This window comes from Microcaecilia unicolor, chromosome 6 (genome assembly GCF_901765095.1).
Source record: "Microcaecilia unicolor chromosome 6, aMicUni1.1, whole genome shotgun sequence".
Lineage (NCBI taxonomy): Eukaryota > Metazoa > Chordata > Amphibia > Gymnophiona > Siphonopidae > Microcaecilia > Microcaecilia unicolor.
This window is the reverse complement of record NC_044036.1, coordinates 92,838,311-92,864,393: the sequence shown is the minus strand read 5'-3', so window position 1 is coordinate 92,864,393 and position 26,083 is coordinate 92,838,311. Positions and strand designations below refer to the sequence as shown.

The window sequence follows — 26,083 nt, the reverse complement described above, 5'->3', positions numbered from 1 at the left end:
CTCCCGCTCAGTTGAATGACAAGCAAAAATGATCAAACGCAACTCCAAAGGGGAGGAGGGAGGGTAGGTGAGAACAATCAGCCTGCTGTCCTCGGAGAACACCTGCTACAGCTATGTATCATTCACTTTCTCCGAGGACAAGCAGGCTGCTTGTTCTCACGACTGGGATATCCCTAGCTCTCAGGCTCACTCAAAACAAGAACCCAGGTCAATTGAACCTCGCAACGGCGAGGGTATAACAGAAATTGACCTACGAAGAGCAACTAACTGAGAGTGCAGCCTGACCAGAATAAATTCGGGTCCTGGAGGGTGGAGTTGGATTTACACCCCAAACAGATTCTGCAGCACCGACTGCCCGAACCGACTGTCGCGTAGGGTGTCCTGCTGGAGGCAGTAATGTGATGTGAATGTGTGGACAGATGACCAAGTTGCAGCCTTGCAAATCTCTTCAATAGTGGCTGACTTCAAGTGAGCCATCGACGCTGCCATGGCTCTGACACTATGAGCCGTGACATGGCCCTCTAGAATCAGCCCAGCCTGGGCATAAGTGAAGGAAATGCAATCTGCTATCCAATTGGAGATGGTGCGTTTCCCGACAGCGGCCCCTATCCTGTTAGGGTCGAAAGAAACAAACAATTGGGCAGACTGTCTGTGGGGCTGTGTCCGCTCCAAGTAGAAGGCCAATGCCCTCTTGCAGTCCAATGTGTGCAACTGACGTTCAGCAGGGCGGGTATGCGGTCTGGGAAAGAATGTTGGCAAGACAATTGACTGGTTAAGATGGAACTCCGACACCACCTTCGGCAGGAACTTTGGGTGGGTGCGGAGCACTACTCTGTTGTGATGAAATTTGGTATACGGAGCATGAGCTACCAGGGCTTGAAGCTCACTGACCCTACGAGCTGAAGTAACTGCCACCAAGAAAATGACCTTCCAGGTCAAGTACTTCAGATGGCAGGTATTCAGTGGCTCAAAAGGAGGTTTCATCAGCTGGGTGAGGACGACGTTGAGATCCCATGACACTGCAGGAGGCTTGATAGGGGGCTTTGACAAAAGCAAGCCTCTCATGAATCGAACGACCAAAGGCTCTCCAGAGATGGCTTTACCTTCCACACAATAATGGTAAGCACTAATCGCACTAAGGTGATTCCTTACTGAGTTGGTCTTGAGGCCAGACTCTGATAAGTGCAGAAGGTATTCAAGCAGGTTCTGTGCAGGGCAAGAACGAGGTTCTAGGGCCTTGCTCTCACACCAAACGACAAACCTCCTCCACTTGAAAAAGTAACTCTTTTTAGTGGAATCCTTCCTAGAGGCAAGCAAGACACGGGAGACACCCTCAGACAGACCCAACGCAGTGAAGTCTACGCCCTCAACATCCAGGCCGTGAGAGCCAGAGACTGAAGGTTGGGGTGCAGCAACGCTCCGTCGTTCTGCGAAATGAGAGTCGGAAAACACTCCAATCTCCATGGTTCTTCGGAGGACAACTCCAGAAGAAGAGGGAACCAGATCTGACGGGGCCAAAAGGGCGCAATCAGAATCATGGTGCCGCGGTCTTGCTTGAGCTTCAGTAAGGTCTTCCCCACCAAAGGTATGGGAGGATAAGCATACAGGAGGCCGGTCCCCCAATGGAGGAGAAAGGCATCCGACGCTAATCTGCCGTGTGTCTGAAGTCTGGAACAGAACAGAGGCAGCTTGTGGTTGGTCCGAGAGGCGAAAAGGTCCACCGAGGGGGTGCCCCACTCTCGGAAGATCTTGCGTACCACTCTGGAATGAAGCGACCACTCGTACGGTTGCATGACTCTGCTCAGAATGTCGGCAAGACTGTTGTTTATGCCTGCCAGGTATGTGGTTTGGAGGAGCATGCCGAACTGGCAAGCCCAACGCCACATCCCGACGGCTTCCTGACACAGGGGGCGAGATCCGGTGCCCCCCTGCTTGTTGATGTAATACATTGCAACCTGATTGTCTGTCCGAATATGGATAATTTGACAGGACAGCCGATCTCTGAAAGCCTTCAGTGCGTTCCAGATCGCTCGGAGCTCCAGGAGGTTGATCTGAAGATCCTTTTCCTGGAGGGACCACAGTCCCGGGGTGTGAAGCCCATCGACATGAGCTCCCCACCCCAGGCGAGATGCATCCGTCGTCAGCACCTTTGTGGGCTGTGGAATTTGGAATGGACGTCCCAGGGTCAAATTGGTCCGAATGGTCCACCAGTGCAGTGAAGTGCGGCAACTGGTGGAGAGGCGGATGACATCTTCTAGATTCCCGGTGGCTTGAAACCACTGGGAAGCTAGGGTCCATTGAGCAGATCTCATGTGAAGACGAGCCATGGGAGTCACATGAACTGTGGAGGCCATATGACCCAGAAGTCTCAACATCTGCCGAGCTGTGATCTGCTGAGACGCTCTGGTCTGGGAAGCCAGGGCCAGGAGGTTGTTGGCCCTCGCTTCGGGAAGGAAGGCCTGAGCCGTCTGAGTATTCAGCAGAGCTCCTATGAATTCCAGAGACTGGGCTGGCTGGAGATAGGACTTTGGGTAATTTATCACAAACCTCAGCAGCTCCAGGAGGTGAATAGTGCACTGCATGGACCGGAGAGCTCCTGCCTCCGAGGTGTTCTTGACCAGCCAATCGTCGAGATATGGGAACACGTGCACCCCCAGCTTGCGTAGATACGCCGCTACCACCACGAGGCACTTTGTAAACACCCGTGGGGCAGAGGCGAGCCCAAAGGGCAGCACACAATACTGAAAGTGCCGTGTGCCCAGGCGGAATCTGAGATACTGTCTGTGAGCTGGCAGTATCGGGATGTGAGTGTATGCGTCCTTTAAATCCAGGGAACATAGCCAATCGTTTTTCTGAATCATTGGCAGAAGGGTGCCCAAGGAAAGCATCCTGAACTTTTCTTTGACCAGGAATTTGTTCAGGCCTCTCAGGTCTAGGATGGGACGCATCCCCCCAGTTTTCTTTTCCACAAGGAAGCACCTGGAATAGAATCCCTGCCCTTCCTGCCCGGGTGGTACGGGGTCGACCGCATTGGCGCTGAGAAGGGCGGAGAGTTCCTCTGCAAGTACCTGCTTGTGATGGGAGCTGAAGGATTGAGCTCCCGGAGGACAATTTGGTGGAGGGGAGGCCAAATTCAGGGCATATCTGCATCGCACTATTTGGAGAACCCACTGGTCGGAGGTTATGAGAGGCCACCTTTGGTGAAAAAATTTTAACCTCCCTCCGACCGGCAGATCGTCCGGTACGGACACTTTGAGGGCGGCTATGTTCCCATGGATCCAGTCAAAAGCCCGTTCCCGGCTTTTGCTGTGGAGGCGCAGGGGGCTGCTTAGGCGCACACTGTTGATGAGAACGAGCGCGCTGGGACTGTCCCTGTGCCTGACGAGGCCTTCGGGCCGGCTGGGTGTACCTACGCTTGGTAAAGGCATAGGGCGCAGCCTGCCGGGCCCGGGAAAAACGTCCACCTGCTGAGGTGGATGCTGAAGGCGCCCGGTGGGAGAGCTTGTCGAGGGCGGTTTCCCGCTGATGCAGTTGGTCCACCAGCTGCTCGACCTTCTCGCCAAAAATATTATCCCCCCGGCAAGGAACGTCGGCCAGTCTCTGCTGGGTGCGGTTGTCCAGGTCAGAGGCACGCAGCCATGAGAGCCTGCGCATCACTATACCTTGGGCCGCAGCACGAGATGCCACGTCGCAGGTGTCATATATACCCCTGGACAGGAACTTTCTGCACGCCTTCAGCTGCATGACCACCTCCTGAAAAGGCCTGGACTGCTCCGGCGGGAGCTTGTGAACCAGGTCCGCCAGTTGCTTCACATTATTCCGCATGTGGATGCTCGTGTAGAGCAGGTAAGACTGGATGCGGGTCACGAGCATGGAAGATTGGTAGGCCTTCCTCCCAAACGAGTCCAGAGTGCGAGACTCCCGCCCCGGGGGCGCCGAGGCGGTATCCCTCGAACTCCGTGCCTTCTTGAGAGCAGAGTCCACGACCGCCGAGTCATGAGGCAATTGGGGCCGCATTAACTCTGGGCCCGAGTGGATTCTGTATTAGGACTCTGCTTTCTTGGGGATGGTGGGATTAGATAGTGGTCTCAACCAGTTCAGAAGCAGTGTCTCTTTGAGGACATTGTGCAATGGTACCGTGGAGGACTCTCTAGGTGGTGCTGGATAGTCGAGGACCTCGAGCATCTCAGCCCTTGGCTCATCCACAGAGACCACGGGAAAGGGAATGCAAATAGACATATCCCTGACAAAGGAGGCAAAGGAGAGGCTCTCAGGTGGCGAGAGCTTTCTCTCTGGTGAAGGAGTGGGGTCGGAGGGAAGGCCCACAGACTCCTCTGAGGAGAAATATCTGGGGTCCTTCTCCTCCCACCACGAGGCCTCTTCCTCGGTGTCGGACATGAGCTCGTGCAGCTCAGTCCTCAACCGGGCCTGGCTCGACGTCAAGGCACCGAGGCTTCGGTGGCGTCGTCGAGCGGTGGACTCCCGCGCCAGAGGGGATGAAGCTCCCTCCATCGACGTGGACTCCACCTGCGTGGCGGTCGAGACCGGCGGCGCAAGCGGCGTCGAAGGCCTCGGCACCGGGCTACAGCACGCCGGCGCCACAGTCAACGGCGCCGAGGGCGCAAGCACCCCCGGCACCGGCACAGTCTGGCGCATCAGCCGTTCCAGAATCCCCGGAAGGATGGCTCAGAGGCACTCGTCCAGGCCCGCTGTCGGGAAAGGCGAGGGGGCTGGTAGAGGCGTCGGTGCCGGAAGCTGTTCGGGTCCAGGAGACTGCACCGAAGTGCTGGCACCCTAACGTGGCGGTACCTCTACTACAGAGGGGGACCTCTCCTCTCGACGCTGCCGTTTCCTCGGGGTCGACTCATCTCCGGCGCCGGGAGCCAGATGCCTCGTGGGCGACCGATGACGGTGTTTCTTCGCCTTTTTGCGGTGTCCGTCATCGGCGATTGGTGGAATTGAGGAGGAGGAGGTCGATCCCTCTCGGCCTCGAGGGACCGGGTCCGACAGGGTTCGGTCCCGAGGGCCCCGGGTAGAGGGAGTGACCGGGGCCGATTGCCCACGCGGCCTCTCACCCCTGCCTTCACCGGGGGACCGGCGGGCCGACGGGACCTGTGCTCCTGGGGTCGATGCCATCGGTGCCGATTTCGTGGACATCGATACCGGTACCGAAGAACCGGCCGTCGATACCATAAGTACATAAGTACATAAGTAGTGCCATACTGGGAAAGACCAAAGGTCCATCTAGCCCAGCATCCTGTCACCGACAGTGGCCAATCCAGGTCAAGGGCACCTGGCACGCTCCCCAAACGTAAAAACATTCCAGACAAGTTATACCTAAAAATGCGGAATTTTTCCAAGTCCATTTAATAGCGGTCTATGGACTTGTCCTTTAGGAATCTATCTAACCCCTTTTTAAACTCCGTCAAGCTAACCGCTCGTACCACGTTCTCCGGCAACGAATTCCAGAGTCTAATTACACGTTGGGTGAAGAAAAATTTCTCCGATTCGTTTTAAATTTACCACACTGTAGCTTCAACTCATGCCCTCTAGTCCTAGTATTTTTGGATAGCGTGAACAGTCGCTTCACATCCACCCGATCCATTCCACTCATTATACCGATGCCGTCGAAGTCGAAGGGCCGGCGCAAGTTCCAAAAAGACGGTCCCGAAGAACTTGCCTCGCTACCTGTGTCCGTTTCCGGAGACCGAGACACAAAGTACACGTCTTGGTATCGTGCTCCAGCCCGAGGCACTGGAGGCACCAAGCGTGAGTGTCGGTCTGCGAGATATTCCGGCCGCACCGACCACACTTTTTAAATCCACTCAGGACCTTTGAGGACATCGACGGAAAAATCGCATCGGCGAAGTCAAAGTCGTCGATGGTGGCAGTAAAATTCACACCTTGAAAATAAATCGACCGCGCGGCCACAAGGCCGCAACGCGATGCCCCCGCTAAGAGACGAGGGAAAAAACAAAGTTCAGCGTTTTGTTTTTTTAAAACTAAATAGAAAAAAAAACGGAGCACCGCGAGAAAAAAGATAAAAGGTAAAATTATGTATCATACCTGATAATTTTCTTTCCATTAATCATAGCTGATCAATCCATAGACTGGTGGGTTGTGTCCATCTACCAGCAGGTGGAGATAGAGAGCAAACTTTTGCCTCTCTATATGTGGTCATGTGCTGCCGGAAACTCCTCAGTATGTCGATATCAAAGCTCCATCCGCAGGACTCAGCACTTAGAGAATTACACCCACAAAGGGACACTCTGCCCAGCTCACCACCGCCGAAACTGGGGAGGGGAATTAACCCAGCTCATCCCCACACAAGTGGGGGAGGGGAATCCGTCCAGCTCATCCCCGCGGAGCGGGGGAGGGACACCACACCCGCCGATGCGGGGGGATCTGGCTTATCCTGCAACCGCAACCGCGGGAGGAGCTGACTGACCCTAACACCGCCGAAGCGGGAGGGGTACAAAGCTGCCCTACAGCCGCACGAAGCGGGAGGGAGTGCCGGCAGAATTTAAGTCTCAATCCAGCCCCGTAAAACGGAGGGGAGAGGAATGCAGCAGCTCACTGTAACACAAACTCGTCTCAACTCTTGAAGAATCCAAGTGAAAAAACTTGAACACGAAGTCCTCCTGAAGGAACTGAAGACTAAACTTGAACCTAAAATTCAACCAGAATATAAACAGTACAGATATCTGGGAGGGGCTATGGATTGATCAGCTATGATTAATGGAAAGAAAATTATCAGGTATGATACATAATTTTACCTTCCATATCATCATGCTGATCAATCCATAGACTGGTGGGATGTACCGAAGCAGTACTCACCCAGGGCGGGACATTGAAATCCCTGACCTCAACACTGAAGCTCCAAACCGGGCCTCCGCCCGAGCAGCCACAGTCAAGCGGTAATGCTTGGAGAATGTATGGGCCGATGCCCAAGTTGCCGCCTTGCATATCTCTGCCAAGGAGACGGACCCGGCCTCTGCCATCGAGGCCGCCTGAGCTCTAGTGGAGTGAGCCTTCAGCTGGATAGGCGGCACCTTCCCCGCGGCCACATAAGCCGCTGCAATGGCTTCCTTGACCCATCTTGCCACTGTAGGCTTAGCAGCCTGCAGACCCTTACGAGGACCTGCAAACAGGACAAACAGATTATCCGATTTCCGGAAATCATTGGTCACTTCCAAGTATCTGAAGATGACCTGTCTCACATCCAGATATTTGAGAGCAGAATACTCTTCTGGGTAGTCCTCCCTACGAAAGGAAGGGAGACAGAGCTGCTGACTCACATGGAAGCGAGAAACAATCTTGGGTAGGAAGGAAGGCACTGTGCGAATAGTCACTCCTGCCTCAGTGAACTGCAGAAAAGGCTCTCGACAAGAGAGTGCCTGGAGCTCGGAAACTCTTCTGGCTGAAGTGATAGCCACCAAAAAGACTGCTTTCAACGTCAGGTCTTTCAGAGATGCCCTCGACAAGGGTTCAAAAGGCGGCTTTTGCAAGGCTCTTAGCATCAGGTTGAGATTCCACGCAGGCACCACTGAGTGCAGAGGAGGGCGCAGGTGATTAACTCCCTTGAGGAAACGCACCACATCTGGCTGCGAAGCCAGGGAAGCACCCTTCAGGCGGCCCCTGAAGCAAGCCAGGGCCGCTACCTGGACTTTCAGGGAACTGAGCGACAGGCCTTTCTCCAGACCTTCTTGCAGGAACGCCAGCACTGAAGAAATTGGAGCAGCAAATGGAGAAAGTGAACCTGCTTCACACCACGCTGCAAAGGTACGCCAAATCCTGGCGTAAGCAGTAGAAGTAGAGCGCTACCTCTCTCTCAGCAGAGTGGCGATGACCTTGTCTGAGAAGCCCTTCTTCCTCAGACTCTGCCGCTCAATAGCCAGGCCGTAAGACCAAAGGGGGAGGGATCCTCCATCACCAAGGGACCCTGATGTAACAGGCCCTGCTCCACTGGCAGTCGCAGAGGTTCGTCCACTGAGAGCCTGATCAAGTCCGCATACCAGGGACATCTGGGCCAATCCGGACCCACCAGGATTATCCGGCCCGGATGCTTTGCCACACGGTCTAGCACCCTGCCCAACATGGGCCAGGGCGGGAACACATAGAGAATCTCTTGTGTCGGCCACTGTTGGAGAAGAGCATCTCTCCCAGGGATCGAGGGTCCCGTCCTCTGCTGAAAAAGCGCGGCAGTTGGCAATTGGCCGATGACGCCATCAGATCTAGGCTCGGCTGGCCCCAGCGCTTCGTGATGTCCAAGAACGCCTGAGCAGATAGCTGCCACTCTCCGGGCTCCAAGGTATGGCGACTGAGAAAGTCCGCCTTGACATTCATGACCCCGGCAATGTGGGCCGCTGACAGCTGTTCCAGGTTCGCTTCCGCCCACTGGCATAGATTCATGGCCTCCTTGGCTAGAGGGGCGCTCTTGGTACCTCCCTGGCGGTTGACATAGGCCACAGCCGTGGCATTGTCCGACAGGACCCGTACAGGCTTCAACGCCAGTACCGGGATGAACTCCAAAAGCGCCAACCGAATGGCTCTGAGTTCCAGGAGGTTGATAGACCACTTTGCCTCTGCAGGAGACCAAAGCCCCTGCGCTGTCCTTCCCAAGCAGTGGGCTCCCCAGCCCGACAAAGAGGCGTCCGTCGTGACAACAATCCACTCCGGGGTCACCAGAGGCATTCCTGCAGACAACTTGTCTGTCTGCGTCCACCAGCTCAGCGCCTTGCGCACTGCTGGGTCCAAGGGAAGGCGCACAGCATAATCCTCCGACATCGGAGTCCAGCGCTGCAGCAGAGAGTGTTGTAGTGGTCTCATATGAGCCCTGGCCCAGGGCACTACTTCCATCGTGGCCGTCATAGCCCAACAGCTGCACATAGTCCCAAGCCCGAAGAGGAGAGACTACTAGGAACTGGTCCATCTGAGCCTGAAGCTTGACAATCCGATTGTCTGGCAGGAACACTCTGCCCACTTGGGTGTCGAATCGAACTCCCAGATACTCCAGGGACTGAGTTGGGCGCAGCTGGCTTTTCTCCCAGTTGATGATCCACCCCAGGGAGCTCAAAAGAGCAACCACCCGGTTCACAGCTTTGCCGCACTCTGAATAAGAGGGGGCTCGGATCAACCAGTCGTCCAGATAAGGATGGACTTGTACTCCTTCCTTCCTCAGGAAGGCCGCGATGACCACCATTACTTTGGAGAAGGTCCGCGGAGCAGTAGCCAACCCGAACGGGAGGGCTCTGAACTGGAAGTGTCGGCCCAGTACTGCAAAACGCAGAAAGCGTTGATGAGGAGGTCAGATGGGAATATGCAAGTCCGCTTCCTTGATGTCCAAGGATGCCAGGAACTCTCCTGCCTTCACTGCCGCTCTAACAGAGCGGAGGGTCTCCATGCGAAAGTGCCTGATTGACCCCTTTGAGGTCGAAGATAGGCCGTACAGAACCTCCTTTCTTTGGTACCACAAAGTAAATGGAGTAACGTCCCTTGCCAAGCTGATTTTCTGGCACCGGAACGACCGCACCCAGGCGGATCAGATTGTCCAAGGTCTGCTGCACTGCCACAGCTTTGACCGGAGACTTGCAGGCAGAGAGTACAAACCCGTCTCTTAAGGGTCGGCAGAACTCTAGCTTGTAGCCGTCTCTGATGACTTCCCGCAACCAAGCGTCTGAAGTTATTGTGGTCCACTCGTCCAGAACCGAGGACAGCCGTCCTCCAATCTGCACTGGGGCGTGGACCAAGGCCCCGTCATTGGGTACAAGACCCTAGGGGAGGACCGGAGGGAGCACCTCCGGGACGGCGGTCTCTGCGAAAGGAATGCTGCTTGGGGGAGAAGTTCCTCTTGAAGGAAGAGGGGGCAGAGGAGCCCGACCTGCCCGGGCGGTACCGACGGGCTTCCTGAAACCGTCCTCTGGAGGTACCGGGGCGAGCACTAGCCCGAGCCCTGACCTCTGGTAACTTCTTGCCCTTAGAAGTGCCGAAATCGGTCACGATTTTGTCCAGCTCGACCCCAAAGAGCAGCTTGCCTTTAAAAGGCAATCTAGCCAGGCGGGATTTAGAGACGTGGTCAGCAGACCTATGCTTCAGCCAAAGCCACCGCCGCGCAGAGATTGTCTGAGCCATGCCTTTAGCTGAGGCCCTCAAGACATCATACAGCAAATCTGCCAAATAGGCTAAGCCTGATTCCAGGGCCGGCCAATCAGCCCTCAAGGAATGATCCGAGGGGGAAGCCCGCTGCACCATAGACAGGCACGCCATGGCCACATAGGAGCCGCAAACTGAGGCCTGCAAACTTAAAGCAGCCGCCTCAAAGGACGACCTTAAGGCCGCCTCCAATCTTCTGTCTTGGGCATCCTTTAGGGCCGTGCCACCTTCCACCGGCAACGCCGTTTTCTTAGTCACCGCAGTGATTAAAGAAACCACGGTAGGCCACAGATAGGCCTCACGTTCACTTTCAGGCAAAGGATAGAGGCGGGACATAGCCCTAGCCACTTTAAGGCTCGCTTCCGGGACATCCCATTGAGCCGAAATTAAGGTGTGCATGGCCTCATGCACGTGGAAGGTTCTATGCGGGCGCTTCATCCCCAGCATAATGGCAGAGCCAACAGGGGCTGAGGGAGAGACGTCCTCCGGAGAGGAAATCTTCAAAATGCCCATGGCCTGCATTAACAGGTTGGGCAAATCCTCTGAGCTAAAGAGCCGCGCTGCAGAGGGGTCATCCGCTCCATCCGAGCGGGGATCCGTCTCCTCCCAGGAATCCGCAAAGGACCGTTGGGAGAACTCAGATACGCTGCCCTCATCTACATCGGAGGAGACAAAGTCCTCCAAGGCCTGGGAATCAACCTGAGGGCGTTTACCTCCGGGGCCTCAACCTCTTTACCAGACGAGGGAGCAGGGGCAGCGTTTTGCATAAGGGAGGCCTGATGCAGCAGCAAAACAACTCGGGGGAGAAACCCCCCAGACTGTGCACTTCCGCAGCCTGGGCTACAGCCCTAGACGCACCCTCAACCGGCGCTCGCAAGAGCGGGGGAGAGACATGCTGCGCATCCAAGATGGCGTCCGGCGCAACACTCCGCGAAGGAGCCGCGCGGGAAAAACGGCGCTTAACTTTAGCCGCTTTTGTGCCGTCGCCCAAATTAAGGGCGTTCATGGCATCAATGTCTCCCACCTCAAGGGCGGCCCAAGAAGAAGCCGTCCGAGCCGCATGGCCGGCCAATATGGCGGAGGCGAGCCGCGGGGGATGGGCGTTTATGGCGGGAAAAACCGCCACATCGAAGGAAGGACCGGGACACTCATCGGTCACGAAACTGTCACCCAACAAGGGCGAATCAGACTTTAAAACCCCCGCATCCCCTCTAGAAGCGCACACGCGACCCGGGGAGCGACTCTTTGCGCTCTCGCCCTCCGACGCCATAGGCCACGTGGAGACCAATCGGGGAACCCCCTGCCCGCTATAAAAGGTAAAAATTACCTGCTTTCCGCTCCGAGCTGTAACGACCTGGTGTCCCAGTGAGTAGCTGCAATAAACGTTTAAATAAACGTCGAAATAAACGCCTGAAAGGACGTTCAAAAAAAAATTTTTTTTTTTTTTTTTCAACGGAGCCAGCGGGAGGGGGGAGAAAAGGAGGGACCTGGCGCCACCAGGTTTGCACTTGCTCAAGAAGAGCCCTCAACCCCAGGCACTCAACAAAACCTAAAAATTAGGCTTGGAGGCCTAGCCAGAGCTGCTGCTGTGTGTGACCACCACCTGCTGAGATAGAGAACATACTGAGGAGTTTCCGGCAGCACATGACCACATATAGGGAGGCAAAAGTTTGCTCTCTATCTCCACCTGCTGGTAGATGGACACAACCCACCAGTCTATGGATTCATCAGCATGATGATATGGAAAGAGAAAAATTCGCGGCGAAAGCGCGATCCGGTTTCTGGGGCTGACAGACAGAGAGACGAACACGGCTCTCTCCAGCGCGGAAAAGAAAAGACTGAGCGGGAACGGTCACGCACGGGTGGGAAGACGGCCGCGCTTGCGTGGTGGGCGTGCCCTGCGTGCGGGACCGCCCGCGAAGTTTTGTTCCGGTTGGTGGGGGCTGCCGTGCACGTCAACCCAGTCGTGAGAACAAGCAGCCTGCTTGTCCTCGGAGAAAAACATTTATTAACACAGCTACAATACTACTTTATCCTAAAGCAAAAAAATAAAAATATATATTTTATTTACAGTTTGTTGTCTCTGGTTTCTGCTTTCCTCATCTTCTTTTCACTGTTTTCCTTCCATCCAGCATCTCTTTGTTCTCTCTGCCATCCAGTGTCTGCCCTCTCTGCTGTTCCCTCCATCCAATGTCTGCCCTCTCTCCCTGCCCCATCTACATCTGCCCTCTATCTCTGCCCCTTCCATCCACCATCTGTCCCTGTCTGCCCTCTCTCTCTTCCCCTTCCATTCAATGTCTGCCCTTTCTCTCTGCCCCTTCAATCCACCATTTGCCCTCCCTCTCCCATCCATCCGAGCACTCTACCAAAACCCTCATCCACACCCTTGTCACCTCTCGTTTAGACTACTGCAATCTGCTTCTTGCTGGCCTCCCACTTAGTCACCTCTCCCCTCTCCAGTCAGTTCAAAACTCTGCTGCCCGTCTCATCTTCCGCCAGGGTCGCTATACTCATACTACCCCTCTCCTCAAGACCCTTCACTGGCTCCCTATCCGTTTTCGCATCCTGTTCAAACTTCTTCTACTAACCTATAAATGTACTCACTCTGCTGCTCCCCAGTATCTCTCCACACTCGTCCTTCCCTACACCCCTTCCCGTGCACTCCGCTCCATGGATAATCCTTCTTATCTGTTCCCTTCTCCACTACTGCCAACTCCAGACTTCGTGCCTTCTGTCTCGCTGCACCCTACGCCTGGAATAAACTTCCTGAGCCCCTACGACTTGCCCCATCCTTGGCCACCTTTAAATCTAGACTGAAAGCCCACCTCTTTAACATTGCTTTTGACACGTAACCACTTATAACCACTCGCCTCCACCTACCCTCCTCTCTTCCTTCCCATTCACATTAATTGATTTGATTTGCTTACTTTATTTATTTTTTGTCTATTAGATTGTAAGCTCTTTGAGCAGGGACTGTCTTTCTTCTATGTTTGTGCAGCGCTGCGTACGCCTTGTAGCGCTATAGAAATGCTAAATAGTAGTAGTAGTAGTATCCCCCTTCTCTGCCCTTTTCAGCCCCCAGTTCCAGCCCCACTATCCCACCAGTCCCCAGTTTCAGCCCCAGTCCTTTTCTCCCACCAGTCCCGAGCTTCAGCCCCCAGCCACTTCTCCCTGTCCCCTTTTCAGCCCCCAGTTTCAGCCCCTGCCCCTTTTCAGCCCCCAGTCCCAGTACTAGCCCCCTTATCCTACCTACCCTCCTTTTCAGCCCCCAGTTCCAGCCCCCTTCATCCACATGCCTTGCATTAGGGCCCCCCTTTTCAGCCCAACCCATTCTCCCACCTGACCCAGGCATGCCCCATTTTCCCTCATGAACCCTTCTCAGACCCCAGTTCCAGCCCCCTTCTCCCATTTGAGAGCCCCCTCCCCACTCCCCTTCTTCCATCTGAGAATCCCCACCCCACCCCTTCTCCCATCTGAGAACCCCCTCCCCACCCCAGTCCCCTGCTCCCATCTGAAAACCCCTCCCCATCTGAGAACCCCCACAACACCCCTCTCCCATCTGAAAACCCCCTCCCCATCTGAGAACCCCCACAACACCCCTCTCCCATCTGAGAACCCCTTCCCCTCCCCATCTGAGAACCCCCTCCCCTCTCCCATCTGAGAACCCCCACAACACCCCTCTCCCATCTGACAGATGAAATTTAATGTGGACAAATGCAAGGTGATGGTTGTTGGAAAGACCTGGCATGGCCATTGTTTGGAAAACAGGATACCTGATGCTAGGATCCACCTTAGGTGTCAGCACTCAAGAAAAATATCTGGGTGTCGTTATAGATAATACACTGAAATCTTCTGCTCAGTGTGCAACAGCAGCCCCTCCCCTCCCCGACTCTCCTGCCACCACCCTACCTTTAAAAAACATTTTGTGAAGCCGAGTTGCAGGCAGCGCCTCGCGTCTGCCCTGCATGTAAAACAAATAAATCTCTTCTCGTCATCGTCAGGCCTCATTGTGTCCCGCCCTCGCGGAAATAGGAAGTTAACTCAGAGGAGGGTGGGACACAGTGAGGCCCGACGATGACGAGAAGAGATTTACTTGTTTTACAAGCAGGGCAGACGCGAGGCGCTGCCTGCAACTCAGCTTCACAAAATTTTTTTTAAGGTAGGTGGGAGGCGGAGCAGCGGGAGCGGTATGGCGGGGCAGCACCGCAGCGGCGCCCTTGAAGGCAGGCGCCCCTTGCGGTGCTTACCCCGCTTACCGTGTTGGCACAGCCCTGGTGCCTGGTTAACTCCCCACAAAGTTAGGACAGCCTTTTTTCTGTCCTAACTTTATACGGTTGCTCAGCTGGTTATGAAGGAGTGGAACGCCGGATACTGCTCGAATACTATGAATACTACTGAGCAACAGGACAACCTCATGTTTTTTTGTGCCTACTGATGGACTTATACTTATGCACTCTACCTCTGCTTTTGGCTGTTTAGCCACACCTTATCACTGCACTGGACATTTGTGCCTTATCCAGTTTTACTGTTTACTAACGAAAGAAGTTTGCTGTTTACTAATGTAAAGACAGAATGCAGGGCTATTAGACATATAGCTTGTAACAGTAGTTTGCAAGGCCTATACAAGACCAGCTTGCATGTAGCAACGCCATCTGAATAGACGACCTTGGTGGGTGCTGACACCCCGCCCTGCATTCCTGAGCCGAACGAACCTTATCTCCTGTGCTAGAAAGGAGCATTGTGTGTGTGAAGAATAAGCTGCTAAGTTTCGTTTTTCTTGCCAGTATCATTTCAGTGTTATGACGTGTGTACGTACTGGGACTACAATTTTGTACTGTAAGAACTACAAATGTTTACTGCGCATGTCGGTTGTGACGTGTAAGGGGCCAAATGCGCAGGCCCAGTAGGGGAGTATAAATGTAAGTGTCAGATGATTTATGACACACAGTGTCCCGAGACTACTCGGTGCTGTTCACTTGCTAGCAATAAAGTTGCCTTGTTTGGAACCAAAATTTGCCTTTCGTCTCCTGATTCCCCACCTGTTTCATTGGCGACCCAGATGGGACAGAAGTAGAAAGGGGAATCGGATTATATTCTTCCCCTCCCCCACTGCGGTCGGATCGGGTCATCGACCCCCACCCGAGAAGGTGGTGAGTGGCCACCGCTGATTTCAGCGTCCATCTCCCGGAGGAGGGCCGATCAACTCCGCCTGACTGTAGAGGGGGCTGTGTGGTTCCGACAAGGCACCTTTTTCCATTTCAGAGAGAAGCGTACGACGGCGCGGCCTGCGACCCCGGCGGACAGGCGAGTATACTCTACGTAGTGACCGGCCCAGTAAGGACCGAAGAAGAGGCGTGATCACCCTCTTTTAGCCAGTGACTAATACGGACTATTGGTATACGACTAGGTCCCGAAACTCACTAGGCTCCGACGACGAAACCGAGCGGCGAACGGGGGGGTTTCTTGTGGCGTATGAAAGTGTGTGAATGGGCTTGCAGTTCCAGGCCGGGCGACCGCGTCCTGGTCAGGCCGAGTGTTGACCCTTCTGTGTCTGGTGGAACGAGACCCCTTACTCCTCCACCGCCCCTTTTCCCCTTTGTCCGTCACCTGTCCTTTGGCACTCAGGTTAGGATGGGCGGGGGTGGGTCTTCACCGTTAGATTTAATGACGGAACACTTTAGCGAAGTGTTCGACCTAGATAAATGTAGCAGGGCCGGGATGATACAGAGATGTCAATTTATGTGGCCAGGGCTAGGAATTGCTGGATGGCCCCCGGAAGGGTCATTCGAGTATGAAAAAGTGGCGGCGGTCATGAATATTGTTATAGTCGAGGGAAACCCAGGCTGTCCCGAGGACATTCCATACATAGAAGCGTGGTTGGATGTAGTCCGGGATCCGCCGGCTTGGGCCCAACGAAAGGTAGAAAAGGCCGCCCTCATGTTGGTAAAGCAGAGAAAAGGCCGGAAAACTAAACTTAAAACCCTGCCGACCCATGCCTTCGCTCTCCAAAGCTCGGCAACCGCTGCCGTCCCGAAGGCCGCAGGGACCGCCCCCATACGGCCTACCGCCCCTAGCGCTGAAGCCACTGAGACCACGCCCCCTGCTACCATTGGTAAGGCAGGAGCTACGCCCAGTACGACCAACACACTTTCTAGAATGAAACCCCCAAAGAAACCCCCAGGGAAAGTTCAGGGTTTGCCCGAAAAGAAGCCTCCAAAAGCCCCGATACTTGCTACGGCGGAAGCATACGAAGATGACATCGCGCCACCGCCATATGCCCCGATATACCCCGACATCGCGAGCCTGGAGGAGGGCCCGGATAACGCTGAGGCTTCCGGGTCAGAGTCGGATGCCGGAGAGATGTCCCGTCCAGACTCACCTGAGTCACCTGGCCCCGCAACCATACGGAAGAGTAAACGGGTTGTGAAGAACATTACTCGATTCCCTCAATCGAGTCCGCGCAATGCCCTCCCTTCGAGCAGGAAAGGGGGAGACACCCACTTATTTCCAGTTCGACAATCTACCACCTATACCCCTAACCCGGTGGAAGGGGGGGGCCAGCCCATTGAATCAACAGTTTATAGCCACGTTCCCTTCTCAAGTGCCGACTTGTATAACTGGAAATTGCATGGGCCGTCCTACGACCAGAAACCCGAGCAGTTGGTAGAGCTGGTGGAAGGCATTATATACAGTTATAATCCGACTTGGGGAGACCTTAGGCAGTTGAGCGCCCACATCCTGACCACTGAAGAACGCCGCCTTTTACAACAAAATATGGAGCAAGCCGTCCGGAATGCGAACCCTACCCATGCCAACTTACAGAACCTAATAGAGACGGAGGCGCCCATCGCTGCCCCTGCGTGGGACTACCGAACCGCTGAAGGCCAAACCCTTATCCGCCGATACCAGCAGGCGTACCTGGCCGCCTTAAAGAAAGGGAAGCAGAAGGTTACCAACATGGGGAAAATCCACAGTGTAGTCCAACAAAAGGACGAGAGTCCAGGGGACTTCCTTGAACGACTTATGGAGGCATTCAGAAGGCACAGCCCGATAAATCCCGAAGACCCTAAGAACCTCCCAACCGTGGTTATGAGTTTTGTTAGCCAGTCAGCACCGGATATACGAAGAAAGCTACAGAGAACGGAGGGGTTCGAAGGGATGAGCCTCAGCCAACTGAAAGCTATAGCTGATCGCGTATTCGGATATCGCGACCAGGAAGAGAAGACGGAGGCCCGAAAGGAATCGACCAGGCGGATGCGGGAGAAGGCAGATGTGTTGGCCACGGTGCTGGAAGAACGGATGAGGTCTAGACCAAAGGGGAGGGGCAGAAGAACAAGAGGAACGCGGTCCCCCATAGGACGTAACCAGTGTGCAAATTGTCGACAAGAAGGACACTGGTGGGCTGATTGTCCAGAGGAGATACGGGACAGCCCGAGAGAAGAGGAACCATGGGACCGGCAGAGAGAGGAGGAGACGGGCGACCGTACAGGGGCCCCCAGACGAGGCCGGGGAAGGGGCCGAAGAGATAGAGGACGGGATGACCGGAGGGAATGGCAGATGGCGGTGGACGCTACCCGAGACAGCACAGCATGAAGAAACCAGGAGGGCAGAGTCCCCACTGACCCTCTGGTGGAAATTCGGGTGGGGACAGAGTCTATGAAGGCCTTACTAGACACGGGGGCCCAGCGATCTGTTATCACCACCGCCATAGCCCCAGCCACGAAAGAAACTATACCAATTGTGGGAGCCTCCGGGAAATCCCTTGCGGCCCCCCTCCTCAAGGAGCGCCAAGTCCAGATCGGAGGGACGATGGTGTCTCATCAGTTCATACACATCCCTGGATGCCCAGTCCCCTTGATTGGTCGAGACCTGCTCTGTAAGCTCCAGGCCACCTTGAAGTTCAAGACCACGGGTGAAGTGGAAGCTCGCTTTGAAGATCGGCCAGTAACACTTATCTGTCCAGTAAGAGAAGAATGGAGACTACACGCTCCCTCAACTGTAGGACCTGGCGACTGCCGTTACGACCAGAATACCCCTTTTGCCCAGCAGAGGCGAGCCATAATGGATGAAGTGCCTGATGTATGGGCAGAAGTGAACCCCGGAGGACTGGCCGTTAACGCTATCCCCATCTGGATTGAGCTCAAACCGAATGCTCAAGTTGTCAACCAAGGACAATACCACGTCCCCTATGCAGCCCGGCATAGTATGCACACTCATCTACAGAAACTTCTTCAACAGGGGGTTCTTAAACCAATCAGATCCGCATGGAATACCCCATTGTTGCCCGTTAAGAAGCCAGGAACATCCGAATACAGACCCGTCCAGGACTTGAGGAAAGTCAACAACCAGGTAGCCGACATAGTCGCCCTCGTACCAAACCCCTACTCTATCTTAGCCCAAGTGCCATCCCAGACCAAGTGGTATAGTGTCATTGATCTGAAGGACGCCTTCTTCTCCATCCCCCTTGCTGCCGACAGCCAGAAGTTGTTTGCCTTCACGTGGGAAGACTTACAGACGGGAACCAAGCAGCAATATACATGGACCCGGCTTCCTCAGGGGTTCAAGAACTCCCCCACCCTCTTTGGTGACCAGCTTGCCCAGGACCTGAAAACGTACCAAGACGAGTACGGGCCGGTCGTCCAATACGTGGATGACCTGTTGGTGGCCCGTGAAACGTACACGGACTGTGCAGAAGCTACCCTTTACCTCTTGAAAACCGTGGAAGCCCAGGGGTACCGGGCCAGTCGCAAAAAGGCCCAGATATGCGAGATCGAAGTCGAGTATCTGGGGTTTCGCCTCCGAGAAGGAACCCGAAGGCTCGGTACCCCCCGAACCCAAGCTATCCGCAACCAACCCACCCCTGCGAATAAGAAGGAATTGCGGGCACTCCTCGGAGCCGCTGGATATTGCCGCATTTGGATCATCAATTTTGCTATCCTGACCCACAGTTTGTATGCCAAACTGAAGGGGCCTGAACTCGAGGGCCAAAATCTCCAGTGGGAGAAACACGAACTGAAAGCCCTTCAGGACCTCAAGGATGCCCTTGCGGCCCCACCAGCGCTCGGACTACCAGATGTGACTAAGCCGTTCCACTTGTTCATCGACGAAAAGAAGGGATTGGCACTTGGAGTCCTCACCCAACTGGTCGGCACCTGGCAACGCCCTGTAGCATACCTCTCCAAGGGCATGGACAATGTGGCACGAGGATGGCCGGGCTGCCTCCGAAGCATTGCGGCGGCCTGTCTGCTGATACACGAGGCCAATAAACTCACGTTTGGCCAGACACTCTTTGTGACCACACCCCACACCATCCGCGGCCTACTCGAGAGCCACGGACCCAGATGGATGACCAACTCCCGATTGGTCAAATACCAAGCCCTCCTGTGCGAAAATCCGGAGGTGCGGATCCTGGACACAACCAACCTTAATCCTGCTACCCTCCTTCCGGCCCCTGAATCACCACTCCACGACTGTGAGGAGGTAATGGCCACTGTGCACTCGAGCAGACCTGACCTGAAGGACCAACCCTGGCAAGGGGGCATCACCCTTTTTACCGATGGAAGCAGCCAGGTGATAGAGGGAATTCGAAGAGCTGGCTATGCTGTCGTGTCTGAGGACCATGTGATCGAGGCTATGGCCCTGCCGCCCGGAACGTCAGCCCAGAAAGCGGAGCTGATCGCCCTCACCAAAGCCCTCCTGTGGGCTGAAGGAAAAGTTGTTAACATTTACACCGACTCCAAATACGCTTTCCTCACCCTCCAGGTGCACGGAGCCTTGTACAAGGAGAGGGGATTTCTGACAGCTGAGGGGAAAGGACTTGCAAATGCCGCTGAGATCTGCCAGTTACTCGAGTCAGTATGGAAACCGAAGAAGGTGGCTGTGATGCACTGTAGGGCCCACACCGGGAGAACGGACCCTATCGCCCGGGGAAATCAGCGGGCAGACGACGCTGCAAAAAGGGCAAGTCAGCTCCCCCACTCCTCTCACCCTTCTGACCCCGTACTCGTCGTCCAGCTCCCTACGGAGACCCCTATCTACACCCCCCAAGAAACGGAGTGGGCCCAACAAGAGGGTCTGGAGTCACGCAATGGCTGGTGGATACTACAGGATGGGCGCATATGGATACCCGAAGCCTTGGCCTGGACGGTGGCCAAGGAGGCTCACGATCGCACCCACCTGGGCAGGGACGCCCTGGGGCGCTTACTTGAGAAGACCTACTACATCAACAAACTATCCCTGTGGACCAAAAACGCTTCCAGCCGATGCGCAACTTGTGCCCGGAACAACCCTCGAACGGGGCCCGGTCCTGTGCCAGGACATGTTCTCCGAGGCACCAGCCCTTTCCACGTATGCCAGATTGACTTCACACACATGCCCCCGGCACGAGGCTACAAAGCTATCCTCGTCGCCATGTGTACCTACACTGGATGGATTGAAGCCCAGCCCACTAGAACGGAAATGGCTAAAGAAGTCACCTCCCTACTGCTTCATCAAATCCTACCCAGATACGGTCTCCCCAAGCAAATAAACTCTGACAACGGTCCCGCCTTCGCCAGCGAAGTAACACAACAGCTCAGTACCAGACTGGGCCTCGATTGGAAGTTGCATTGTGCCTGGAGACCCCAAAGCAGTGGAGTAGTGGAGAGGGCTAACCGATCCCTGAAGAACCAGCTAGCCAAGCTATGCCAAGAAGCAAAAGCCAAATGGCCCGACCTGCTCCCACTGGCCTTGCTGCATCTTAGGTGTACCCCCAAGGCTACCGGCCTTACTCCTTACGAGATGATGTATGCTAGGCCACCACCACTACCCTCTTTTCCCGACTCCTTGCAGATACAGGGCGAGAGTTCCTTAGTGAAACAGATGAAAGCATTACATGAGGTAGTGCAAGACATCCAGCAATACACTGAAAGAGTAGCTCCCTTGGTTCTCACCAGTCCCACACATCGGTTCAGGGTAGGAGATGAGGTCTGGGTAAAAGAGTGGGATGAATCTGACTGCCTAAAGCCCAAATGGAAGGGGCCCTCCCTTGTTCTCCTAACGACCTCAACCGCTGTTAAAATTGCAGGAAGCCCAGTGTGGATACATTGGACCCGACTGAAACCTGCTGCTCCCACTAGCAGCACCCTGAAGCGTTGGACTGCGCACCAACATCCTGACGCTCCATTACGGCTGACTCTGAGAAAGACGTGAACCACCAGATTCATGCCTGCCCAACAACAGGAACTCAGCTTCTGGACCCACTGCGTTTTTGGCTCTCTGTTTATCGCAGCCTTCATCGTGGGCCTCATTATCTTCTTGCTGCAAAAGCTCGTATACCTCCCACCACATATATAATGCTGACCATCTTCCTTCTCCTGTGTGCAGTCCCGAGCTATCCTGCCACCCTGAGCCTGAATTGCACTGAATGTTTGCGCCTCGTGCGCCATCGTATAGAGGGAGGATATCACCTAGTCACCACCCTCATTCACCAGACGCAGCCCCCGGAAGGCGATTGCCGGCTTCTCCCGACTTGTGCCCTCATCACTCCGAATGGCCTCCAACAGTTCCACAGATGCCTCCAAGGAAATCTCACTATCTGCCATAGCCCTACCAAGCCGAGATACTACAATGTCACCCTCAGCGTAGGACTCCCTGCGTATGTGGCCGGGCCTCCGGGAGTCGAGGGAGATGGCATTCTGTATTACATAAATTCCACTCGCATCCTTGTCGGTGGCATCCAAACTGTAGCAACCCTAACCTTCGACGTCTGTGCCGCCATGGACAAACACCCTTGGTCTCGCAAGTGTGGCAGCCAGAGTTGGCGTAAGGCATATGTTAACGACCACAAGTATGTCTGCCCCTTCAGTCCAGACATGAGATGCTGCTCCCCGTGGGTGTGGCTCCCATGCGCCGGCGACACTCGAGCCTCGGGCTGGGACCGAGTATGTGCTTATACGGGAGGAGGATATGCCGGATGTACCGGCCTGGGCGAGTTTCGTCGAGGTTCTGGTAACTATGTGTCCCTAGACTGGCCCATTCGAGGACACGACATGCCATGGAGAGGGACGTGGGGCCTCGGCATTGACGGCGGAGGAATGGATCCGTTGACATATATTACCATATATCAGAGTCTCGAAACGAAGCCTCCTACGCACTACCAGACTACTGTCGTCGGCTACCAAGACGTATTCGATGAAATCGCTCGTGCTGAACAGACCGAGACTAAATTCCCTATTTCCCCAGAAGCCCGGAATATGTTCCTCAACTTGGCTGAAAACATTGCCCTCTCCCTGGGAATTGCCAACTGTTTCGTCTGTGGAGGCACCGACATGGGTGAACAATGGCCCTGGGAAGCGAGAGAGATCCGACAGCAAACATGGGATACACTCAACACCACCAACATTACCTTTCCCCAGCGGCCGAAGCCGTACGAATGGGCCCTGAGAACAAATATCATAGGTACCCTCTGCGCTAGTCGAGCGCCATCGAAGCGTTACTCTGTACCAGTGGGAGATTCCGCTTGCACGGGGGTTCTTCAGTATAATGGAAGCCGGACGACCTGGTGGCAAACAGACAACCTGCCCGCCCCGGAGCCTATCTGGACAGAACCCACCTTGAACACGACATGGACGTACGGAGGAAACGCCTCCCTCAAGTGGGTAGCCCCGGCGGGCTACTACTGTATCTGCGGACGCAGGGCCTATGAACAGCTCCCGGCCCGCTGGTACGGTACCTGTCTCTTGGGCACTGTCCGACCTAGTTTTTTCCTTCTGCCCCTGCGAGTCGGCGAAACTTTGGGTATCCCCCTATACGTGGACAAGGGGCCTGATAACCCTGCCAGACGTAAACGGTCTTTCCCAAACATCAAGCCCAAAGTCCAAATTGGAGACTGGAAAGACAACGAGTGGCCGCCTGAACGCATCATTCATTACTATGGACCGGCCACATGGGCTGAAGATGGTACATACGGGTACCGTACCCCTATCTACATGCTAAATCGCATTATTCGCCTACAGGCCGTACTCGAAATCCTTACCAACGATTCGGCCCTTGCCCTCAATATCCTAGCTCGACAGAACACTAAGCTCATTACCGCAGTTTACCAAAATCGCTTGGCTCTTGACTACCTCTTAGCCCAGGAGGGCGGGGTGTGTGGCAAGTTTAACCTCAGTAATTGCTGCTTACAGATTGATGACCAGAGCCATGTCATCAGAGAAATAACTGACCGGATGGTCAAATTAGCACACGTCCCCGTCCAGACCTGGAACAGTGCGTGGGATTGGACTTCCTCCCTAACCAACTGGCTACCAACCTCCGGAAGCCTGCATGGCCTCCTCGTCATGGGTGGCCTGTTCTTGTTGTCCTGCTTATTAATACCTTTGTCTCTCCCCTTGGTTTTCAGGTGCTTCCGCTCCACCATGGAAAGCATCGCTGATCGCCGTGCTGCTGCCCAACTTATGGCTCTCCAGATGTACTCCCCCATTCCCCAGTCTGATGAAGCTGACGATGAAGCACCTTGTGGCTGATGGGCACTTTTCACCTCCTGAGTCACTTAATGAGCCAGTACCCTTGTGCCAGCATAAGACCGGCTACAAAGGGGGGGGGATTCCACTAGGGGCCTTCCGTCTCAACCCCGGCGAAGCAACCACCGGCTGCGCAAGGGCTTAGGGCTTGCTTGTTGCCTCCTTCGCTAACTATCCTTGTCCTTTCTTTCCTTTTCAGGGTTCATGGAGGATGGAGGTGATACTCTCCACCAGAATGGATGTTCAAGTATCAAAAGGGGGGAATGAAGGAGTGGAACGCCGGATACTGCTCGAATACTATGAATACTACTGAGCAACAGGACAACCTCATGTTTTTTTGTGCCTACTGATGGACTTATACTTATGCACTCTACCTCTGCTTTTGGCTGTTTAGCCACACCTTATCACTGCACTGGACATTTGTGCCTTATCCAGTTTTACTGTTTACTAACGAAAGAAGTTTGCTGTTTACTAATGTAAAGACAGAATGCAGGGCTATTAGACATATAGCTTGTAACAGTAGTTTGCAAGGCCTATACAAGACCAGCTTGCATGTAGCAACGCCATCTGAATAGACGACCTTGGTGGGTGCTGACACCCCGCCCTGCATTCCTGAGCCGAACGAACCTTATCTCCTGTGCTAGAAAGGAGCATTGTGTGTGTGAAGAATAAGCTGCTAAGTTTCGTTTTTCTTGCCAGTATCATTTCAGTGTTATGACGTGTGTACGTACTGGGACTACAATTTTGTACTGTAAGAACTACAAATGTTTACTGCGCATGTCGGTTGTGACGTGTAAGGGGCCAAATGCGCAGGCCCAGTAGGGGAGTATAAATGTAAGTGTCAGATGATTTATGACACACAGTGTCCCGAGACTACTCGGTGCTGTTCACTTGCTAGCAATAAAGTTGCCTTGTTTGGAACCAAAATTTGCCTTTCGTCTCCTGATTCCCCACCTGTTTCAGTTAGAGGACTGAAAATTTAAGCTCCACCCTAACCACCTCCAGACTGCTCACAAACCAGCTGGTTTTGGCAGAGGGGATATTCAGCAGCAGTACAGCGAATATACTTACCTGTAGCAGGTATTCTCCGAGGACAGCAGGCTGATTATTCTCACATGTGGGGTCGATGTCCATGTTCCCAGGCTGACGCGGATGTCGACCCACATGTGAGAATAAGCAACCTGCTTGTCCTCAGAGAACATCTGGTTAAGTGCCACTGAATATTCCCAGATAGCATTGCACATGCAAACTGAATGGCTAGGAGCCTTTCCTGGTCATTTACATCACTTTGAATATCTATCCCTATATGCTTCTAATAAAAAATGATTGTGAAGTTTTTTTTCTGCTCCTTAGGACTTCTAGTTCAGATCAGAATTAGGATCTACAGAGTTTGAGTCACTGTGATTCTTCATTTATAATTAACTGGGGGTTTGTCCATTTTAACCCTCTCCAATTTGCCTTTGTAGCCACAATCCTTAGCTAAAAGCCAAAACCAAATATTTCTTCCAGAATCTAATATGCATGAACTTGTATTGGGGCATTAGGTGTCACTGTAGTGCGACAAAATTTCCAGCTCCTGCTTGCTTGTGAAACAAAAGCTAGAGATGACAATTCAATTCTGGTATTCTGTATAGTAGAACACAGCACTACCAAATGAGTTATTAGAATGGGGCAATTTTGTCCTTTCTTTCTTGTATATATAAATGCTTAGGTTAAGTGTTACACATATCAATAAAATCTGATTCATTCATTAAGTATGTGTCATTCTGTCTATTACATTTTGCCTGACAATTCAATGCTGTAAAAAATGGGATTCTGTAAAAGAAGTGATTAGAGCAATTGGTACTTTTTTGACCTAGCAGTTTCTTTGTAAATGCTGTCTTTGTAGCATCTTCAACCCTAGCCAAGCTAGGAGGCAGATGATCTGACCTGGGAATTAACCCAAATCCTCTCACGGCAGAACACAACACTGCCACTGTCTTTTGGACAGTCTAGACAAGTCAGCACTTTTAATTATACAAGGCTACGTTTTAATGGTGCAGTGATATTTAAACTATAAAATACTATACCTGTGCACCAGTAAGCTCACAATTTTTCATAGTTAGTGCAGCTCCAGTCAGGACACAAACTCCAGTTCTTTCACATTTCAAAACACAGTCAATCAGAGTCATGTGACCAGACTCCACAACCACAATTCCATCAGAAGTCCCCCGCTGGACAAATGTGAGGTGCATTAGTTTCACGTTTTGAGCTTTGGATGCTACAAAGTTGTCATAAACAGGATCTGAGACTATCACAATTTCTTCTCTTTTTCCAGCTCCTATTGTAAGAGAAAAAATATTTTTAAAATAATAAGATTCCCTTCAGGTATTGAAAAGGGAAAGGAATTTTGGGTTACAAAACTAGGGCCTGAGAAGCCAAATTCAGAG

The 26,083-nt window shown here is 53.7% G+C and overlaps 1 protein-coding gene across 1 annotated transcript in view; it reads right to left on the bottom strand.

The window, feature by feature from the left end:
• The window catches only part of SHCBP1L (SHC binding and spindle associated 1 like), a 386,593-nt gene that overhangs the window by 82,606 nt on the left and 277,904 nt on the right, over positions 1-26,083 (bottom strand). The window contains 1 exon segment of the mRNA XM_030208001.1: positions 25,724-25,974. Within this exon segment, the coding sequence (XP_030063861.1) occupies positions 25,724-25,974 (251 nt within the window).